The sequence below is a fragment of the Talpa europaea genome (genome assembly GCF_964194135.1).
Source record: "Talpa europaea genome assembly, chromosome: 5".
Taxonomy (NCBI): Eukaryota; Metazoa; Chordata; class Mammalia; order Eulipotyphla; family Talpidae; genus Talpa; species Talpa europaea.
Window position 1 is genome coordinate 4260006 of NC_140071.1, and position 19613 is coordinate 4279618.

Genomic DNA, 19613 nt, shown 5'->3' on the forward strand with positions numbered 1-19613 from the left:
GCAGCGGTTGAGCGCTGGGTTGCGAAGCTGCCTGCAGCCTCTGCAGTGCCTGTTCGATCACCGGCTGCTCCCTGGCCACCAGGCGAGGGTCCTACATGGCGCGCAGACCTCTCCTGCCGCCCGCTGCTCCCCTCAGCAGTGTCCTTCGGTCCTTCTGCCTGCTCTGCTCCCCGCTCTGGCTCTGGTGAATTCTCTCACCCTCCCGCGCTTCTGACTGTACCCAGTGCTTGTATAAATAAATAAATCTTTAAAAAAAAGAAAACTCTCAGCCTCCAGCCTGCCTCACAAGACTGCCCCTGGAGTGGCCAGGTCTGTCCACACCCTGGTCCAGCAAGACTGGACTCCCCGTGGATTCGCTGTTCCAGCCACATGGATTCAAGCCCACCTTGTATCTGACACGCTTGTCTCACTGAGCAGAACCTCAGCAGGGCAGCACCAAATCTCATTTGTGGCTCAAGTTTAAGAAATGCCCCATATTAAGGTATCCAGACGAGACTTACTGACTTACTGCCAGCAATGAAAAGGTTGAATGAGATGAGTGAGGGCCACCAGAGCAGAGACGTGGGATAAACCAAGGTACACACCATCTTGTCTTTTGTAGGTGAGGAAACTGAGGCAGAAAAACCCAGCAATTGGGCCCAACTGACACTTTGAGTGCTTGGTGCCGAGACCACCACCTCTGAACACCCCGACTGCCTTTTCCACTTCAATCATCTGAACACACTCTGTTCCTGGTGTTCGGAAAGCCACCGTCAGCTCGTGTTGACAACTCAAGTCTCACTTAAGTGGGTCCGACGTTCATTGCTATTTTGCTAGTTGAAATATCACTGGTTTCCAATCTTCCCAAGTGAGCATAAACAAATAAAAATATTCGCAACTTGGTAAAAGCTTTTGGGGACTCAGCATTGAATGAAGGCAGCATGGACAGACACACAGACACACCCACAGAGCCTTCTACTCTGTCATGCTTATATCCTGCAACGACCAGGGACAGTGCCCTGAGAAGACGCCCCACACCATCCCAGCACTTGGGGGTACAGAGCAAAGACAAGGAGTGAGTTCTCAGCAGAGATACTAATTTGCCTGCACTTAGTGCTTGCATTTCCCAGCATCCAGAACTATGAGAAATAAAATGATGTTTTTTATAAGTCCAGACTAAGACAATATAATGGCTGGTATTTTATAGACATAAATTTTAGTAGAATTTTTTTATCCATTGCAATTTTGCAGGCGAATCCTGAGCAGTTACTATGGATATATTTAAAAGCAATGATAACATACATTATTTACTCTCTTCCTCTTATTTGTGTAAGAAGGAATCTCAGCAACATAATCATACAAAGTATCTCAAAATATAATCACTGGAAGGTAGGGAGGGAAAGAGGCAGCAAGCCAGTCCAAAAATGTTTATGTCCCTACAATGAAAATATATTGGAGATATTTAGACGTTATAAGCAAAGTCATTCAACACACCAGCTAAGACTGAATAACACGTTGTGACATTTTAACATGTTTACTTGGGGAGGGAAGGAACCTGGGTTCAAAAATCAATGTCTGCTCAGTAGCTGCTGAATGTTGAGAAAGTGGATGTCCCTCTCTGAATCTTGGGGATCTCAACTGCACGATGGAAGAAGAAGACTGAACAGGAGTAAAGGGCATGATCTGTCTAGACCAGCTGATGTTACACCAGGCTTAAGGAAACTGCTCAATAAATACTACATTATTATAATTAAAAGTATCACTATCATAACCACTGTTATCACTACTGTCATGATCGTCTTAAAATAAGAGTCAAGTATGAGACCAACTCAGCCACAGTTCTGCACACAGACCACGTGAAACCCACTAGCCCCTCAAGTCCAGGTGCTGCTTTAATGTGGAAACTAACGACGATGACGCTGAAATATAATATTCTGTTCTAGCAGGTCAAGGAATACATAGTTGATACATATCACATATATATGGGGGGGTGTTTCCCAGAATATATAGTGCTGGAAATATTTATAGATTAATAAGACTGGTGATTCTGCCCAAACTATAGCAATGAGAATAAGAACAGTAATGAAACAGGGGACACTCATTCAATCACCTATTTTTTCGGCACTGATGGAACGTACTTCTGGCTGACCACTGCTTTGGCACATACTCCAAATTCCTGCCTTGAGGACTTAGGGGAGTGGAGGAAAGTGAAGAGGGACAGTACCCACTTTTGGGGGTTGAAGAGGTTCAGCAAGTCTCACTGTGGGGGAGCAGGTAGCAGAGCTTTATTCAAGATTGTCATTTTGCTTCAGGATTACAAGTTCAAGGAACTCAGGTCCTACGGAGATGGCTCAGCCACTCTGAAAGGACCGTGGAGCCGAGGCCAGTAGGGAAAGGCTCTGAGGCTGGAGAGGAAGGAGGATTGGGAGAAGAGTAGTAAATGTTCCTGCTATTTCTGGAGAAGAGACCTGTGGGGAAATGAACAGAAATTTGATGGTTCTGGAAGAATGGAGGTGAATCTGGAGGGCCTAGAAAGCATTCTAGAATATTCTTCCTAATTTATATAAGGAAAAATACAACAGGAAACTCTAGAGGAATAATCTCAGCATTAAAAGTGAGCTATAAAATGTTAGAAAATTGGAAAAAAAATAGAGATATTGGGAAAGATGATGACACAGGGTTAAGAAAAGGAAGAACGGTATTTCCCAAAGGGACTTAAGAAAATTAAGGATATTTGCAAGGGGAGGTTTCTGCCTAGAATTTAGATTGGAAGGAAACAAAGAGAGAAACACTTTTTTTGAAAACAAACTTGGCAGTGCAAAGAAGACTCCAAAATATGTCTATAGTCCCTTTATTTTCTCCTTTCTTTATGTTCTTGTAATGAAGCAAACATTAGATTTCGAAAACATCACTGCAATGTTAATTCTGATTGCCAATTCAACAAACTAAATGTCCTGTTTGAAGAAGTCCATGGAGGAGTGATATTGTATCCACATGAGAAAAGATTATTTCCTACATGGAAACTGTTACTCTCAGACTTTAAAAACTTACTTCATGGAAAAAAAAGTAAAGTTTTCAACCAAAACTAGAAGTAATTTAAAAGACACAGATTCTTTTTTCTTTTGGCAAACATATACTCACTCTGGGAATAGACCTAGAATCCTGCTGATGAGTCGTTTTTACCTTTGGCTAAATGACTGTGTTTGGAAATGTGGGTATGTGTATAAATATCTACATAATTTAACAATCTTTATGTGAAAAAATTAAAAGTAATTGTTTAATTACCAAAGGCATCTGTTTCCCAAGTGAAATATTTTGGCATATGTTGTCCTTTTGTATTAAAAAGAATACCTATAACCACCTACCTGTTTAAACATCTTATGCTGCAGGATAATGTTTGACTTTGGGAAACAACTGTGTATTTCCTTAATAAAATTCAGTGATCCTGACTTTACATAAGTAGATTTCATGCTCACAAAATATATGTGAATTCTTTTTTAAAAAATTTATTTATTTATACAAGAACTGGGTACAGGGCAGAGGCATGGGAGGGTGAGAGAATTCACCAGAGACAGAGTGGGGAACAGAACAGCAGATGGTCCAAAAACACTGCTGAGGGGAGCAGCGGGTGAGACAGGAGAGGTCTGCCGCGCCATGTGGGTGTCTCCCCGACGGGTCTGGAATCGAACCCACATTGCGGAGGCTGCAGACAGCTTCACAACGCTGCGCTCAAGCCCCTGCACCACAGGGAAGGCCCAGTATGTGAATTCTTGACTCATGTTTCTTCACTGTGAATTTAACCAGAAGTCAGCATTTTCTCTAAAACAAGTCTGACTTCTTTGTAGCTGTGAAAATGATTTTAGGCTCTATATTTAGAATTGTTGGCATTTAGACTCATAGAAGTTAGTTGATAAAGGGAGTGACCTTTGATAAAATTTAAAACATTAATTCTTATGGCATCCTACTCTCAAAAAATGGCTGACTTTAGTGGAAACTTGTTTGCAAAAAACTCAGTTCATCTGTGGGGCAGAAATCTTTCAATGTAGAGCAAGCAATTTATATATATATATATATATACACACATATGGGTATATATATATATATATATATATATATATATATATATATATATAATCTTTTAAAATATATATAACTCCAGACAGAAGCTTGGGGATCTATATATAAAAGTGGCAAGACTATATGTGGTTGTCCTTTTCACTGGAAATAAGAATCCTCTCCACATTCAGATACCTCCACTTCTTAAAATCAAAGCTACAGATTTTTCTCATATGTGAATCCAATGCATATAGATATGCATGAGAAATAAAATAGGCTATGCACAGTCATCTTTTGAATGAAATGTAGATGACCGCAGAATAAAATTTACTTTATATGAAAAACTAGTAATATATAGCTATTAGTAATCTAGGGATAATACAAACCAATTGGAAAACATTGTATTGGTTTTCTTCTACTCCATAACCAATTATCATGAGATGGGCAACTTAAATCAACATCAATTTTTTTTAGCTACATTTTGTAAATTTTGTTAAGTTCATGCATGGCATGGTTGGATTTCTTTGGTTCAGGTCTTAGAGTCAATGTGTCTGCTACTTTCAACTGGGGAGTAAAATGTTCATTTAGTCTGTTGGTTAAATTCCATTCCTCTTGGTTCTAGGACTAAGGCCTTCTGTTCCTTGCTGGCTGTCAGTCATAGATCGATCTCAGCATCTACGAATCATGTTCTTTGCTGGCCAAAAGTAGTCACCCCAACCTTGAAAGCCAGCAAGGAGAACTTACCAGGTATCAAATCTCTCTATCTTCCGAATTTTTATTTTCTTTGTCTCTGCACTATAGACCATTGTCATCAACAACATCATCATCGACATCATCATCTATCATCACCATCACCACCACTGTATCTTCCAAGAGTCAGATCTCATCAAGAAGATAAAACCAACTGTGCTCTGAATTCAATCTCTCTCTCTCTCATTTCTAATTATTTCTCTGCCCTTGGGAATCAAGGGGTATAGTAGATAACTACTTTTATGTAGCAGAGAACTTCTAGAAGGGCAAGCAGAGTCAAATCCCCAATACTTTCAGTTGTAATGACTCCCACAGATGGGACACCTCACCCAATTTGGATCAGGAGGCATTTAGAAGAATGTGAGCCCTCTGTTGAGTAACTAGACCCAAAGGAAGAGATGACCAGGTGGAAGAAGGAGGACATTTGAGGTTGAGGGAAATCAAAGACTATGGTGTATTCTGGATTTGCAGAAGTGGGCACGGGTTCTGCACAGATATGGTTCTGTATTCAAGTTCTATGCAGATCAACCTCATACCACGTGGCGGTGAGACTGAGGCATAAGGCAAGCAGAGTAATAGTCTCAGAGGTCTATGGAGGTTAAAACAAGGACATGAGTCCAGGCAGGTCCTCAGACCAGGGGACTCACAAGAGCAACACAGGCTTCCCAGGCTGGGGGGGACCAGATGAGTCATCAGGTTGCCAGCCCAAGACCTCATTGGCAGGCCTGGGCTGGAGGGATGGCTTGGGGCAGTCAAGAATCAAGTGATCACAACCCTCCCACACATAGGAGTAGGAGACTAACTAGCAGAGCAACTTGACGATGACCCTAAATTATGGATATCATCTGGGTGAATAATGTTCCTGCCTCAGATCTAAATCAGGGAGAAGGTATGGAACTCAATTTTCCTTGTAGGTAGGGAAAGCTTCCACTTTTTGGAAAGATTTGTGCTAAAAATAGAATGAGGAAAGCCACCCTGGGTTTTCAAGAGAGGAGGCCATGTTGCATAGGGGAACCGCAGCTGCAGTAGGGATACCAGTAATTCCATTCTAGAAGATGGACAACACTTACACAGCTGAATTCTAGAAACTACAACATGTGTTGGCTGTTCAGAAGAATATGTAAAGAGCTTAAGAGATGAAGATGTTTCCACTGGCAGCTACTTACATCGTACAAACTTAGACGAGGCACTGATAGCCTACGAAGTCTCCCTTCCTCAAGTTATCAGCACTCTCATTTGCAGTTTGACTGACCACTATAAAAATTGATTGTTATAAAAGCATACTAATATTTTTTTCCAATAAGATCAACTGCTGATGTCACTACCAGGAATGAGGTATTAGGAACCAGATGCGGCAACTTCTTATCCCCCAGTAAAACCAAGCATTAGTCATTTTTACCATTTCCATAAGATTATCTGATGATTATTTGGTTTTGTGGCGTCTCCCTAGTACCCTTAATAAGTATGAAACAACATGCAAACTGTCAGACTTCGTTATCTATTCCTCTTTAAAAAATGATATTCTAATTTTTTAATTTTTAGTTACCCTTTGGATGTGCCCACTAGACTAGTCTACCGCCCTTAATGAAGACTTGCATTTCCAGAGGTGCATTTCTGAAGCTGAACAATTAGGTTATGGCAAAAAAGAACCATGGAAACTAGTATTGGTTGTTCTCCAGTGAAATACCAGTAAATTGCTTGTATTATACAAATGAAGATTCATACATAAGAGATTTCCAAAATACAAAATAATTAAGGCTGATGAAGAATGATATTATATAGTGATACAGTAATGGGAAATCATCAGGCAGAGTCATCTGCACTCAACATTATTACTTAATACATATTTAACAAGAAATCATTTATAATGCATCATGGGCTATGAGCTAGGGATTCAAGATATAAAGAACCAAAAGGCACCATGGGATAATTTTTCTGTCCTCTTTGGTAGTTCACTGATGTATTCTATTCAAGACACATTGAACCTAAGAAAAGAAATCAACTCAACCAAATCAGATGAGGGAGGAGGGACATCTTTAAGAGTCGTAGGTCAGTTCAAAGATGCAACATCAAAGACACAACATCTGAAAGGCCGTCAGTCCTGTGGTAATTAAAGGGGTCTCTGTCAGGGACCAGACAGTGGCTCTCTGCTGGGATGCTCTCCAGCAGACCCTTTCTCCACCAGGACCCCAGCCACTGGGCCTTCACCCCAGCTCCTAGCATTGTGTGCCATAGATTTGGGGTCACCTATTTCACATTCTCAAGACCAGGAGTCCAATCTCTCACAGCCTGGTATCTGAATGCATATCCCAGGAATTAGATTCTGGTCTAATGAGAATTTGGGAATTGAAATTCATGATTCAGCATGAGCTCTTAGCTCTGCTCCTATCAGGGTTAAAGTGGCTAGGACAGCACAAGGTGCACAGAATGCGAAAATATCAGGCCAGGGATGTGAATTAAAAAGGTAATCAGATTATTATTCAAACAGATTTCAAAGCAAAATAGAGGTCAATTCAGTGGTATGTGTGGACCCACAGACTTAACATCCCAGGAGTTGTTCAGCATTAACAAAAAGCTCTTCAAATCATTATGCACAGCACATGGAATCATACACACACACACTTGGAAATAGCATGTTCTCCCTACCTATACTCACCGCCTTCAACCCATCAACCTCCTGAACACAATTCTAAGTTGACACAGTTCACTTTTCTTTTTCTTGTCTACCCTGCTTTGTTTAATGTGGATGTTTAGGCAAGTCTGTGATGAGTTCAAGAGATGACAGTGTCCTCACTTGCACTTACTGACTGCCCGAGTTCCTGGAGGCTTTACTGGATATTCTTGCACGTATCTTAAATAAGGATTTGCAATTGGAAATGATATTCCATCTAAGTGACCTAGTCTAACAAAGAGTGGCAATGTTTTCCATTGCAAGATTTACCGCTGCTCTGCAGAGAAAAAGTCAATGTTAAAAAATGAAAGGCAGGTGAGTCCAATAGGCACCAGTCCTGACACCTATGTGCTCTTCCAACAATAACAAATTTTGGAACAATGGAAATGATGATGTTTTATTTTATTTTATTTTATTTTATTTTATTTTATATTTTGTAGCAGCAGGCAGCTAAGAGGACACCAAACACATGGTCCTGCTTCCAGAACAGCCAGGACTGAGAATGATGCCTGCTGCATATCCATCTCTGGGGGCCACCAGCCTGGTTGTCTAGACTGGGCCACTGACAACGAGGCCACAAGGGTTGGTGGGAATCTCATGGAGGGAGCTGGTTCCCTGATATGCATGGAGGGGAAGCTGGGAAGCAGCACCTCCCTCCCCCAAGGGTGGCCCCTCCTCCATCTTTTGCATGAATTGAGAAATAAATGGCTCTTGTGTTAAGTGCAATTCAAAACACAACACAGAGCGAATGCTGGGCCACCACAGTGCGTTCCTGAAATGCAACTATGTCTTAGGGCCGCCATTACATTTCTTTCACACATGCACTTGCATTTTGGAATTTAAAAAAGTATGATCCTAAGGGGGATAATTCATTTTCCCAAGTGACTTGAGTTACTCAAATGATTACTTTTGTTTCTTTTTAAACATTTCCTAATCTCAAAGAAACCCGAACTGAACAATTATTCTACCTGTGGACTTGACATATTTTTGCACGTGGGAATTGAATGTGCAGAAGGTTTGAGGAACACATATTTAATGGCACCTCATACAACAGCAAAGCTGCATCTGTGTGTGCTCTCTCACGCCTCCCTTGGCCAAACCTCTAAGTCTCAATCATTTAGGGGGAAAAAAAAAGAATCAAACTGGTAGACTGTGATATGGCATCTCCTGACTTCAGCAACTTGAGTCACTGAAAAGCCTCTCTGTGTAAAATGATGCAAAATTTGCATCCAGGGCCCATGATCATTTTGGTCAAAGAGCTGCAAGTACAAACCAGGCCATGTGGGGGCCTTTGAACATCTTAAATCGAGGTGGTGACAATTCCCGCCTAACATCTCTCGTGTTCCACGCCCACCGCCAGGCTCCTACGGGCAGGGACCAGCTCTGACTGGCAGCACCTCGCAGAGGTGAGGAGCGGCGCTCGGTACCTGATGCTGCTCATGCTGCCGGTCTCGGACCCCAGCTTGCATCGCTCCAGCTGGCTGGCTACGATCTGGCGTTCTGCCTCCAGCTCTCGGGTCAGCCTTTCGAACTGTAATTCCTGAAATAAAACCACCAGAAAGATTAATCCTATCCTCTCTCCGGAGGGCAGAATTCAGACCACAACGACGGGCCGGTCAGCGGGGGAACTGCGATTTACCACGATGCCAAGTGGAGAAGCAGGGACTGGGCGAGGACTCAACGGGGCTTGGCCGTTCAGCAGATCTGAGCTGACAGCACAGCCCCGGCTTTGAGGAGGCTCTATCTCTGAGTACCAGTTTCCCGCTCTCACCTTCTGTAAAATGGGCTCACAAGACTCACTGCCTAAGCTTGAACGAGGACTTCAGGAGACACTGCCCATGAAAAATTAGCCTGTGCTGTTTGGTGGATGGCTGGCACCCAACAGGCTCTAACTTCATCCTTTCTCACCAACAGAGTAACATTTAATAAAGGAACAATTCACTTCTTTCAATCATTTGGAATATGCTGTTCATTCCTTACTGTTCTTCTGGCCGCCTCTGACACTATTTGGTTTTCATACTTAACTGCATATTGTACGTTCGGCAAATAATGCTTTAAACCTACACTTTTTGTGCTTTAAGTTCCAGCAAAATGGCAAAGATACCGATTCGGTACAGCCTAATTACAAAGTGAAAACCCTTTGAGGTATTTGACAAATCCCCTTTAAAAGCAACCAATTAAACCAATGAAGAAGAAAGCTTCTGCAAAGCAGCCTGAAATCCACTGTTAACGGCTTAGCTGTAATAAAAATGATTCCACCAACACTTTAAGGATCCTAGCTGTTCCAATGAAAGATTCTGTACCATATTTTAGTTTCTGATACATTGTTAAATAATTATAGAAAGCCACGCCTCTTAACTAAATATTTCAGAAAATGTTTTAACAATGATAAATTCCTTCTGGGTAATCATTTGGAGGTTCAACCATGTTTGTAGCAAAAGTTGGCTCCTTGCTGATGAAAGTATGAATGTAACAGAATTTGTTAATTTATGAATGGACATTTGAGTTGCTTTTGACTCGGAGCTATTACAAGTAAAGTAGCTGTAATTTCTTTTCTTTTTTTTTTTTTTTGATTGTAAGTTATCTGAGCAGTGATGTTTTTGTGCTGGGAAAACAAGAATGTCAAAAAATACTATAGGGATCCATTTTGGAAAACTGTAACTCCCATAGTAGCAGGGATTTGTTATTTCCAAAAAGATGAGCCTATTTTGTTACCCTGGGACACTCGTGGATGAGACCTTTAAAAAGTAGTGTGTTCTCTGTATATATTAAAAAAACATTTGCACTTTTCCACTAAAGCAGATATTTTTATATTGACATTTTCACAAGGATCTACTTAAGAGACACTCTACAAACGAGAACTCAACTTTTCCCTTTAGGATGCTAAAACAGAGGAAGTGTATTGTTTGAGCTCAGATTTTTATTCTTATATATTCTGAAGGTCAGCAAAGCTTATTTGTAAGGCGCGAATACCAAGACCTCTCCATACGTTTGTGCATCTAAACTCTCCTCCTACTCCTTGCATGTTCTACCGGTTTAGGAACTGTTTTTTTGAGGGGGGTAGATCTTTTCCACCAAAATAACCAAATTCTAGAGGATTTTTCATTTCCAAGCTTTGTGGTTTATTTATTTTAAATCTGTGTAGCAGGACACCAACTCATGTTTGAGATGATAATGTGTTAAGTACATAATATGGAAAAACCATACACAGCTCCAAGATGGAGATTCAGTCTTTGTAATACCTAAAGTACTTTAATTTATTGCATGATTGACTTCCTCCCAATTAGCCCCGTATGAGACATTATGAGTCAGGAGCCTCTCCCTGGACTTCTGGGATGGATGCAGTGCTTGGGGAGCTTACTGCAGCCAGTGTCTCTATGTTAGCCTCATACCAGTCTAGTAGAAGGGAGGTGACAGGAGATATATTTTCATTTGCAAGCTGCCTTCCAAACACAGTCACAATTTCCAGTATTCTTCATCAATTTGCTTAGATCTATGTTTCCATCTGGCATCCTTTTCCTTCCGCCTGAAAGATTTCTGTCAATATTTCTGCTAATGCATTTCTTCTGGGATGTAGTCTTTCAGCTTCACATATTGAAAAGTCTTGATTTTGCAAAGATGTTGCTCCACTGTCCTCTCATTTTTTATTACATTAGATAAGTAAATCTGTGACCTCCTATTTTTGTGTCTTTGTATATATGGTAGCTTTTTTCTCTGTTGGCTCTTAAGATTTTCTCTATCACTGGTGCTGAATAACTTGATTGTAATGTTCACTGGTGTAGTTTTCTCTATGCTTCTTATGCTTGGGACTCATTGGGCTTCTTAAACCTAAGGATTTCTAGTTTCTACCCAATTGGGAAAATTTTCATCTATTATTTCTTTGAATTTTTTCTCTTCTTCATTATCTCATCACCTTCAGTGATTACAATTACACATACAATTGCTCAATTAGAAAAATCCTACCACTCATAGATATTATTTCCATTGTTAAAATTCCTTTTTACTCTTGGTGTTTCATTTTGCATAATTCTATTGGCATCTTCAAATTAAATCATCTTTTCTTCTGCTATGTTTAATCTGTCATCAATCTTGCCAGACACTGATGACTCAACAACTCTTTAAGTTTCATTTTTCATAGCTTCCATATTCTCTACATTTTTGAACATAGAGAATACACATATGAAAACTGTTTTTAATGTCCTGTTTAACCAATTCTAACACCTGTTCAGTTTCAACTGATTGAATTTTTTAATCAGTATGGGTCCAATTCCCTCCGCCTTGCATATTGGTGATCTTTGAACATAAAACTGTTTGTATTTTACCTTGTTGCAGTCTGAGTTTCTTTGTATTTCTATGTTTCTTTGTTTTTTTGCACCATTTAATCTGCTTTGAGGTAACACTATTTATAACACTTCATGTGATTTACGGGTATCAGTTCACGCCAGTTCAAATGTATGTTACCACGCCAATCCACCACCACCCTATAATCCTCCCAATAGGTCCCCTCTTTCCCCTGCTTCTCATTGCTACCCTCCCCCTCTGGCAGCCTCAATTATCCAGATAGATTTCAAAGTTTATTTTTATTTTTTTTAATATTCCACATATGATAAAACCATCAGGTATTTCTCAGTTCTCTTTTGACTTACTTCATTTAAGAAAATCCTCTCCAGTTCCACCCATACTGTTGCAAATGGCAAGAATTCACTATATTTATAACCGAGTAGTATTCCATTGTGTGTGTGTATCTATACGTAGATACACACACAGCTTAAGCTCTATTCTGGGGCACAGTTATTAGAAGCAATCTGATATGCATAAGCTATTTTATTTTACATTTGCCAGGGGAAGCAAACAGGAGTCAGTACAGAGATAATTACACTACCTAGGCAGACCTTTCTGAACACTCTACTCAACAGCCCCTGAATTTTGGGGTTTCCCAGCTTGGCTGGTGGGTGAAGGCACAAATTTCTAATCCTTTGGGGGTATCAGGTATTATTTGCCCCCATTCTTCCAGACAGTTCCTTCCAGGTCCTGCTGGTTTCCTTATACATGTGGGCTGCCTGGTTCTCTGCAGAATGGAAGGGGGCCCTCTGCAGACTGCAAGGTTTTCTTTCTGAATAGTCTGGGAATTCCAGCAACCTTTGCCTCCCTGGATTCTCAGTGCAGTCTCCATAATCAGGGAGTTCTCTGGTCTTTTTGTACCCCCCTTTCTTTAGTGCAGTAGCAACTCTCCCAGGCAGTCACTGGAACAACTGAAGGTTCAGCTCATCTTGGCAGCTTTGTATCGCTTAGAAATTACTTTAGGCCTTGCATCGCCTAAAATGCAGTGTCTTGACAGCTGCTATTTCCTATCTTCTGTCCATGTGCATGTGTGTGTTGTGTTTCAGGGGCTAGCGTTTTTCTAGGCCCTATTATTCTATTTTTGCCCAAAGTTGGGCATGTTTGATTTATAAATGCATATTTTCCAGTGTTTAAAAATTCATACTAAATGAACTATTAACCAGTGAAGTACTTAAGTTTTTATATTTTCATAATGTTTGTGATTATAGCATTAAAAATAAAGGCAACTAGTGGGTTACCTGCATCTTTTTTTTTTTTTTTTACGATTGAGTTTTTAATTGAGTTGACTTTTCTATATTAAATAAACTGGATCACTATGCTGCTTTTTAAAATGTCCACCCAACAGTGTTCACTTTGTGGTTTTGGATACGAAAGAAGCTGGTCATCAACTGGATTTCCCCTCTGTGCTTTGCTAAGGGGTACACAGTAAATTTCAAGGTCTTCAGGGAGCAAAGACATATCTGAATTTCATCGAAAACCCAATGTTTTATTTCTATAATAACAGAGAACCTAATAATAAAATTGGAGACTACAAAAAATGTTCGTTGAACACTTACGAAAGAGTGTTTAGCGAGTAGTACATATGACAGACAGTTAGCAGCTGAGTTGTCTTAGCATTTACTGTCTAGAACAGTCCTGGCCCATACTAGGTGCTCAATAAATATCTGTTGAATAAATGTATCTGCACTGAGTAGATACTTTGCATGCATTATCTTGTGTCAACAAAATAAAAGTATTCACCAGGTTCTGTTTTTCCTGACTTTACAAAAAATGATAAAGTAATTAAGGCAAAATGATTAGCCTTGGCCAGGAAAGAAATTCTTTCTTCAAAGCAGGAAAAAGAATGAGACTCTTACCACGTTTTAGGAGATCTGCTTAAAGAGCAGATGGGTGTTGAAGGAACTTAGTCCAACTAAAAAGATGGACTAAACATTCCTAATACTTGCAGTTGTTTTGTTTAACAGACCATCACAAGACCACACTGCACAGCCGGATGATGCCCATGGAGATGATGAAGCTTATTCAAATTCATATTATGATTCACTAGTTAGTTTTTACTTCCATGAGCTCAGGAGACTTGTTGGTGTAAAAACCAGAATGATGGCTGCCACACACTAGGGATTGGGGAAATAGGGAGCTGCCTTCCATGGGGGTGAAGTTTCTTTTATCAAGATGAACAAGTTCTGGAGATCTCCTGTAGAACACAGAACCTATGGTTGAAAATGTGTTGTCGTGTACAAAAAATTTAAGAGCATATATTTCATGTCAAGTGTGATACTTATCAACAAAAACTTTTAAAAATGCAATGGGACATAAAACTTTTGGGGTGATGGACATGTTTATTGCCTCGGTTGTGGTGGTGCCCTTGGAGAATATAGATGGCCAATCTCATCAAAACTATGTAAGCAAATGCAGGCTTTGGGATACACACTTTATATCTAAGTAAAACTGGTAAAAATATGATACAGAAACTGTCCAGAAAAATTGGGATTTCATGGGTATTAAGAATAGTGATGGCATACTATGACAAACGAAGTTTTAAGAAAATGCAAATGGTCTTAGTTGTGGTAGCAAAGTTTAAGAAAAAGGAAAGCAGTTCGAAGAGTCTCACTATGCAGAAATTACCTTTTTTAAGAAATCATAAAAATTTATAGAAGTAGCAGATGCATGAAACAAAGTTCATTAAAATTTACTAAGATGTAGATTTACATGGTTTTCACATCGCTGAGTCATATAATACATTAGGATTATTATAAGAAAAAATATCAAATACTTTTATACCTTCTTCCTAAAGAGCCTAAATGAATAATTAATTTCACTTAATTAAATGGAATTCACTAAGTATTTGTAAATGGATGAAAGCATGTAGAGTCTCTTGAGGGGGCTTAGCTAACTCAATATGAAAACTGAAATCAGAAAACATATACTCAGAGTTTCATTAATTCCATCAATGAATAATTTATTTAACATTGTCGTATAGCATCAGTTGGGATCACACAAGCCAGATTTGAGAAAGTAGAAACATTTAGACTAAATAACTAAATTATCCCCTTAATGGCCCACTGTTCTAATCTCTACTTCTTTTACATACCCCTATCACCCGTGATCCAATGATAATCAGCCTTGAGCTTCATTCTCATATTTTATTTTAATTATCAGTTCAAATGCTTGTATCGCTCCTCTGACATTGCGATTCCTTAGAAAAGCGGTTGGAATCTCATTTTACATTTGAGCAAAATGCCTGACCTGTATTAGAGCTAGGTAAATGTCTAGGAATGAATGACCCAGGATCCTGGTGTCACAGCTTCCTGAAAAGGAACGACCAAGTTATTTCTTGTGCAATAATATTTTTCAAGGAAGATGTGAGGTGAGGATTGCAAGAAAATCAGCAGCTCTACAAATTGACTCCATCATCACATTATTCTCAGAATTCAGCACTCTCATCAAACATAAAAACAAAGATGTGCGACTCTTATTTGAAAGAGCTGTTATCCAATGAGTATATTCAGATGGACACAATTAGAAGGAGAGAAAAGGCAAAGAAGAGAATTTAAAGTATCATAATATTCTATATAATAGTATCATAAAAACAAAAACATGAATGTAAATAATTCTGTGTGTATATATGCATCACATAATTCGTCTTCCATATTTCCAACTGCAAAGGATAAAGTAATTGTCATTGTTGTTTTTAAAGTCAAATTGTGTGCGCACAAATGGACAGAGAAACATCTGTCAAGTTTATTTGAGATACAGCAGCGATCTCTACCTTCTCATCTCTTTGGCAGAGCAGCCACTTGAGACGCCTTCCCCTCTGGTGTCTATTTCCATGACTCTATTAACTCCCTGGCATTATTATTCCTTGAATTTTCAGGGACAGGCCTCATCAGTTGATCTTCCATAATGGAAGATGAGGATTTCACACCATTTCCGCATCTGCCATGTCACAGAAACGTATTTCCCAGCTTCCTCCACACACTCCCTATAGTTCAACTACAATTTTTGGGCAGAATAACAGACTGAACACTATTCATAATATGATTTCTTAACACTAGCACAAGTTTTGCCTTCTGGAAATGAATATTCTTTTTGGTTGTTTATTTGTTCAGTTGTCTATGTATTTACCATAAATCCAAAACCACAAACTTCCCGCAAGTATATAAATTCCTCTGAGCACACACACACGAGATGCCATTAGTTTAATGCCTTGAGGAAATCTCTCCCACCTGCTCTGACCAGGTCTCTGCTTGGTCCTCACTGGGAGCCCCTCCTCGTCCCCAGGCCATCTTCTTCATTTTCCTTCCTTAGTCCCTTTTCTGCTGAAAATGTCTTTCCAGAAAGAGAGCGAAGGGCAGTCAGTGTCTTGAGACCATGTGTCTCTGCTGGTCTCGCTGTGTCCTTGTGTGGAGCTCAGCTGGGCACAGAACTAGAGCGTTTGAGGAGGGCAGGGGCCTCCCTGCGTGCTAAGGAAGTGCCTCCTGTGCTCCCCCCACGCTGATGCTGACAAGTGTCCAGTATCCCGAATTCTGCTTCTTCTGTGTAACCACTTCACTTTCAGCCAACAGGCTCTATTTTCTTGTCTTCCCTAGTGTTCCCAATTTTAGAAATCTGATTTTAGACATTTTTCTGGACCTTTCAATCTATTGAGGCATGTTTTTCAGCTCTAAGCAATTCTACTGGGGAAAAAATTATGCTTTGCTACCCTGTGTTTATTTTTAATATTTTTTTTTCTTTAACTCATTCAGATGTTAAAATCTCCATTGTTTCCTCAAGTGTCCTCTGCAAGCCTTTTTTCTCTTCTAGTTTTCCACCTCTTTATCTTCTGCTTTTACCTTTTGGAAGAATCCTCAGTCTAGTCACACAGGCCTCTAACAGGTGCTTCATTGTTATTATACTTTCCATTTCCTTAGAAATTATTTCCTGGTTTTTGAGCTCTGAGTATTTCTTTTAATTATCTGGTATTTGTGTTATGAAATTGAAATCATCCCTTTTTCTCTCAATGATATTATGTTTTCCTCTCTTTGTGGAGTTCCAATTTTATAATGATTTTCTGTTTGTTTCAGATTCTAACTTCCATGTTAAGGATATCTGAAAATATGTCGAGTTTCCTATAGTCTCCTATGTGAGGGGTGGAGGAGGTGGTGGTGGTTGTGGCAATAATGCTGTGTGTGTGTGAGGGGGTGTGTGAAGTGGGTAGAAAGTGGATCAGACTCTTGGTGTAAGTGGGGCTTGCTGGCTGTGTTCTTCCAAATTGCTGGGTGAGTTTCCTGCAGAACTCATAGAAAAGCCCTGTCAGTTCTGGAAGATGTTCTAGAAAACTGGTTTATAATTTTACTTCAAAGTCTTTGGACTCCAGTTTTTTACATGTGATGAGTCATTTACCACTTTATCTATCTGGTTGAGAACTATATCAATTATGCCACATTTTATCAATTCTAAGACCCACATTTTTCACACCTTGGTATCTCTGTCTATAGAATCGGGTGACATATTTGAAGGCATGGATTAGAAAGACTGCTGCTTCCTCATAGTCCATGATGTAATTCTAATAATTGGATTCACAGACTTGATGTAGCTTAATTCTTTATTCACCTATTTTCTAGGTTTGTGGAGTTATAAGGATAACTCCAAATACAAGGATAACTCTAAATATTCTCATTGAGATTCTCAACAGTTGTGGGGTTAACACAATTTGCCTTCTTTATTTGCAGGGTATGTTTACCTTCACAAAGAACCCAAAAATCTCAGAGCAAAGGAGGACATATCAGAATAAGAGAAAATCTACAGGCCCCCAGGGTTTGCCACATCTGCTCAACTCCCTGGCCTGCAACTTTCTCATCTGCACAGTGGCCTCCCGCTTTCTCCCCAAGAATAAGCAAGTCTTCAGAAATATTTTAAAAATGGCTGAGGTTTGATACTTTGATATCCTGTCATGCTGTATCCTATATAGCCTTTCATGCTGTATCCTATATTTCTGTAATTTGGGCTCATAGAACGTTTTATTTTGAGCAGATCTCTGGGTCAGTGATACAAGCACCCATCACCCTCTTGACCTGGGACTTTAGAGAAGTGCTTTGTGAATGACTTGGCTTCCTGGGGACAGAGGCTCTCCCTCTCTACCACTTCTGGGTCTGCTGCTGGCTTCATTTGATGATTGCTTGGACTGTCTTATGAGCCACACACTTGATATTCGCCTGGTCTACCCTGGCCTCCTCCCTCTTCCCCCACTAAGACTCTCAACTGCCTGATATCTCCACTGCCTCCTGCTGGAATATCAGCAAACTGTCCTCATGCAGAAGATCCCACAGCCTCCATCTTTCTCTCACTCCTCCCCATGTCTTGCCCATCCACTCACACCTGAAACCTGGGTCTTAGAGTGACAATGTCAACACATCCTGTGGATTCTGTGTAAAGTGAGAGAATGAAAGATCCAATGTGGGGACTGACTGAGTGACTGTGCTTGCAATACTGTAGCAAAATGACCAGGTATTTTGATATATTTTACTAGAAAGTGAGTTATGGTCATTATCACACTGTGAATACCCTCAGACGTTTCTCTACCTGGGAGTGGAACAGAGTCCAGGACCGGGATTCTCTGTCCTCTGGCTTGAGCCTCTGCAGGGAGATGAAAGGCCCATTTCCCAGCAGGTAGACATGCAGATGAGATCTGCTCCCTGGCATCCCTCATTTCTGCACTAATAAAGGACTTGCACTTTCAAGTAATCCTGGGTGACCTTTCTTTTATTCTCAAATCACTTCTAATTCCCACTTCACTCGAATGAGTTGATTTCATAGACACAAACTCCTAGCATTATTAATATTCATCCCACTGGAACACAAAGCAAAGCTAAGTCAGAAGGGAAGGGGCAGAAAGGACAGGGTAAATATGAAGCCCACAGCAGAGTGTCCAACAAATCTGGGAAGAATGAGCCTCGACGTCCACACGGGATGGAACAAATCAATGTCAACCGTAAAGCTATGTAGACCTCACTGACAAGTCAAAAACGATGGCCAAAAGCTGTCTGTGGAAGTTTCCAAACTGACAGATTAATGTTTTAAACAACACAATGTTAGCCCAGGTCATTGAGCAAGACAGCAGCTGACAGGATCAGCACCATGAAGCAGAATCAGAAGCACTTTCCAGAACAAAAATATATAAAAACACTGTTTTCTGACCCGCTCCTTCATTCTGCAGGATTCCATCTATTCTGCTGTGCCACTTTATCTCTCAACAAATACCTTGTTAGCCAAACAAAGCATGTTTCCCATGGTGTCATGAATTCTAAATGAAAAGGTTCCATGAAAGAAAGGTAAACAAACGCATTTCTTGGTATTTTAAGATGATGTAAAATTTTTCTAGAGATTAAAAATTGGGGGATATTTGGATTGTTGGACCTTAACTACATCATGATAATCTCTAGAACTTTTTCTGAATCCCTGCTACATAACTCAGAACCATAGTATAAAAATGTACAGTAATGGGGCACCAACATAGACATTTTTTAAATTTTATGCTAGCAATGTTTATGCTCATACCTTCCTGGGAATGACAGTTCCGTTGGTTACGATAGCACATAACAATGATAATCAATATTTTAAGTAATTCATTGAAACAGTTAACTATTAAGTATTGTATTTCCTCTGTTGAATATTTTCCATGCATTAAATAATGTATTCCTTACAATGACCCCAAAGGTAAGCACTTTAGTGTCTGAAACCTCTCAGGCTTGATGTTACAGAGCATCCCCAATATGAGCTGGATCTGCGACCGGAAATGTAATTCACACTGTTCAGAAACCACTGACTCTGACCCTGA

At 40.0% G+C, this 19613-nt stretch overlaps 1 protein-coding gene across 2 annotated transcripts in view; it reads right to left on the reverse strand.

Annotated features, from left to right (window-relative positions):
• Positions 1–19613, reverse strand: part of CTNND2 (catenin delta 2) — a gene marked incomplete at both ends in the record, with an annotated part of 698753 nt that overhangs the window by 412316 nt on the left and 266824 nt on the right. For both annotated transcript variants that reach the window (XM_084233856.1, XM_084233855.1), the window contains one exon: positions 8884–8996. In XM_084233856.1, the coding sequence (XP_084089982.1) occupies positions 8884–8996 (113 nt within the window). The remainder of the gene's footprint in view (positions 1–8883; positions 8997–19613) is intronic.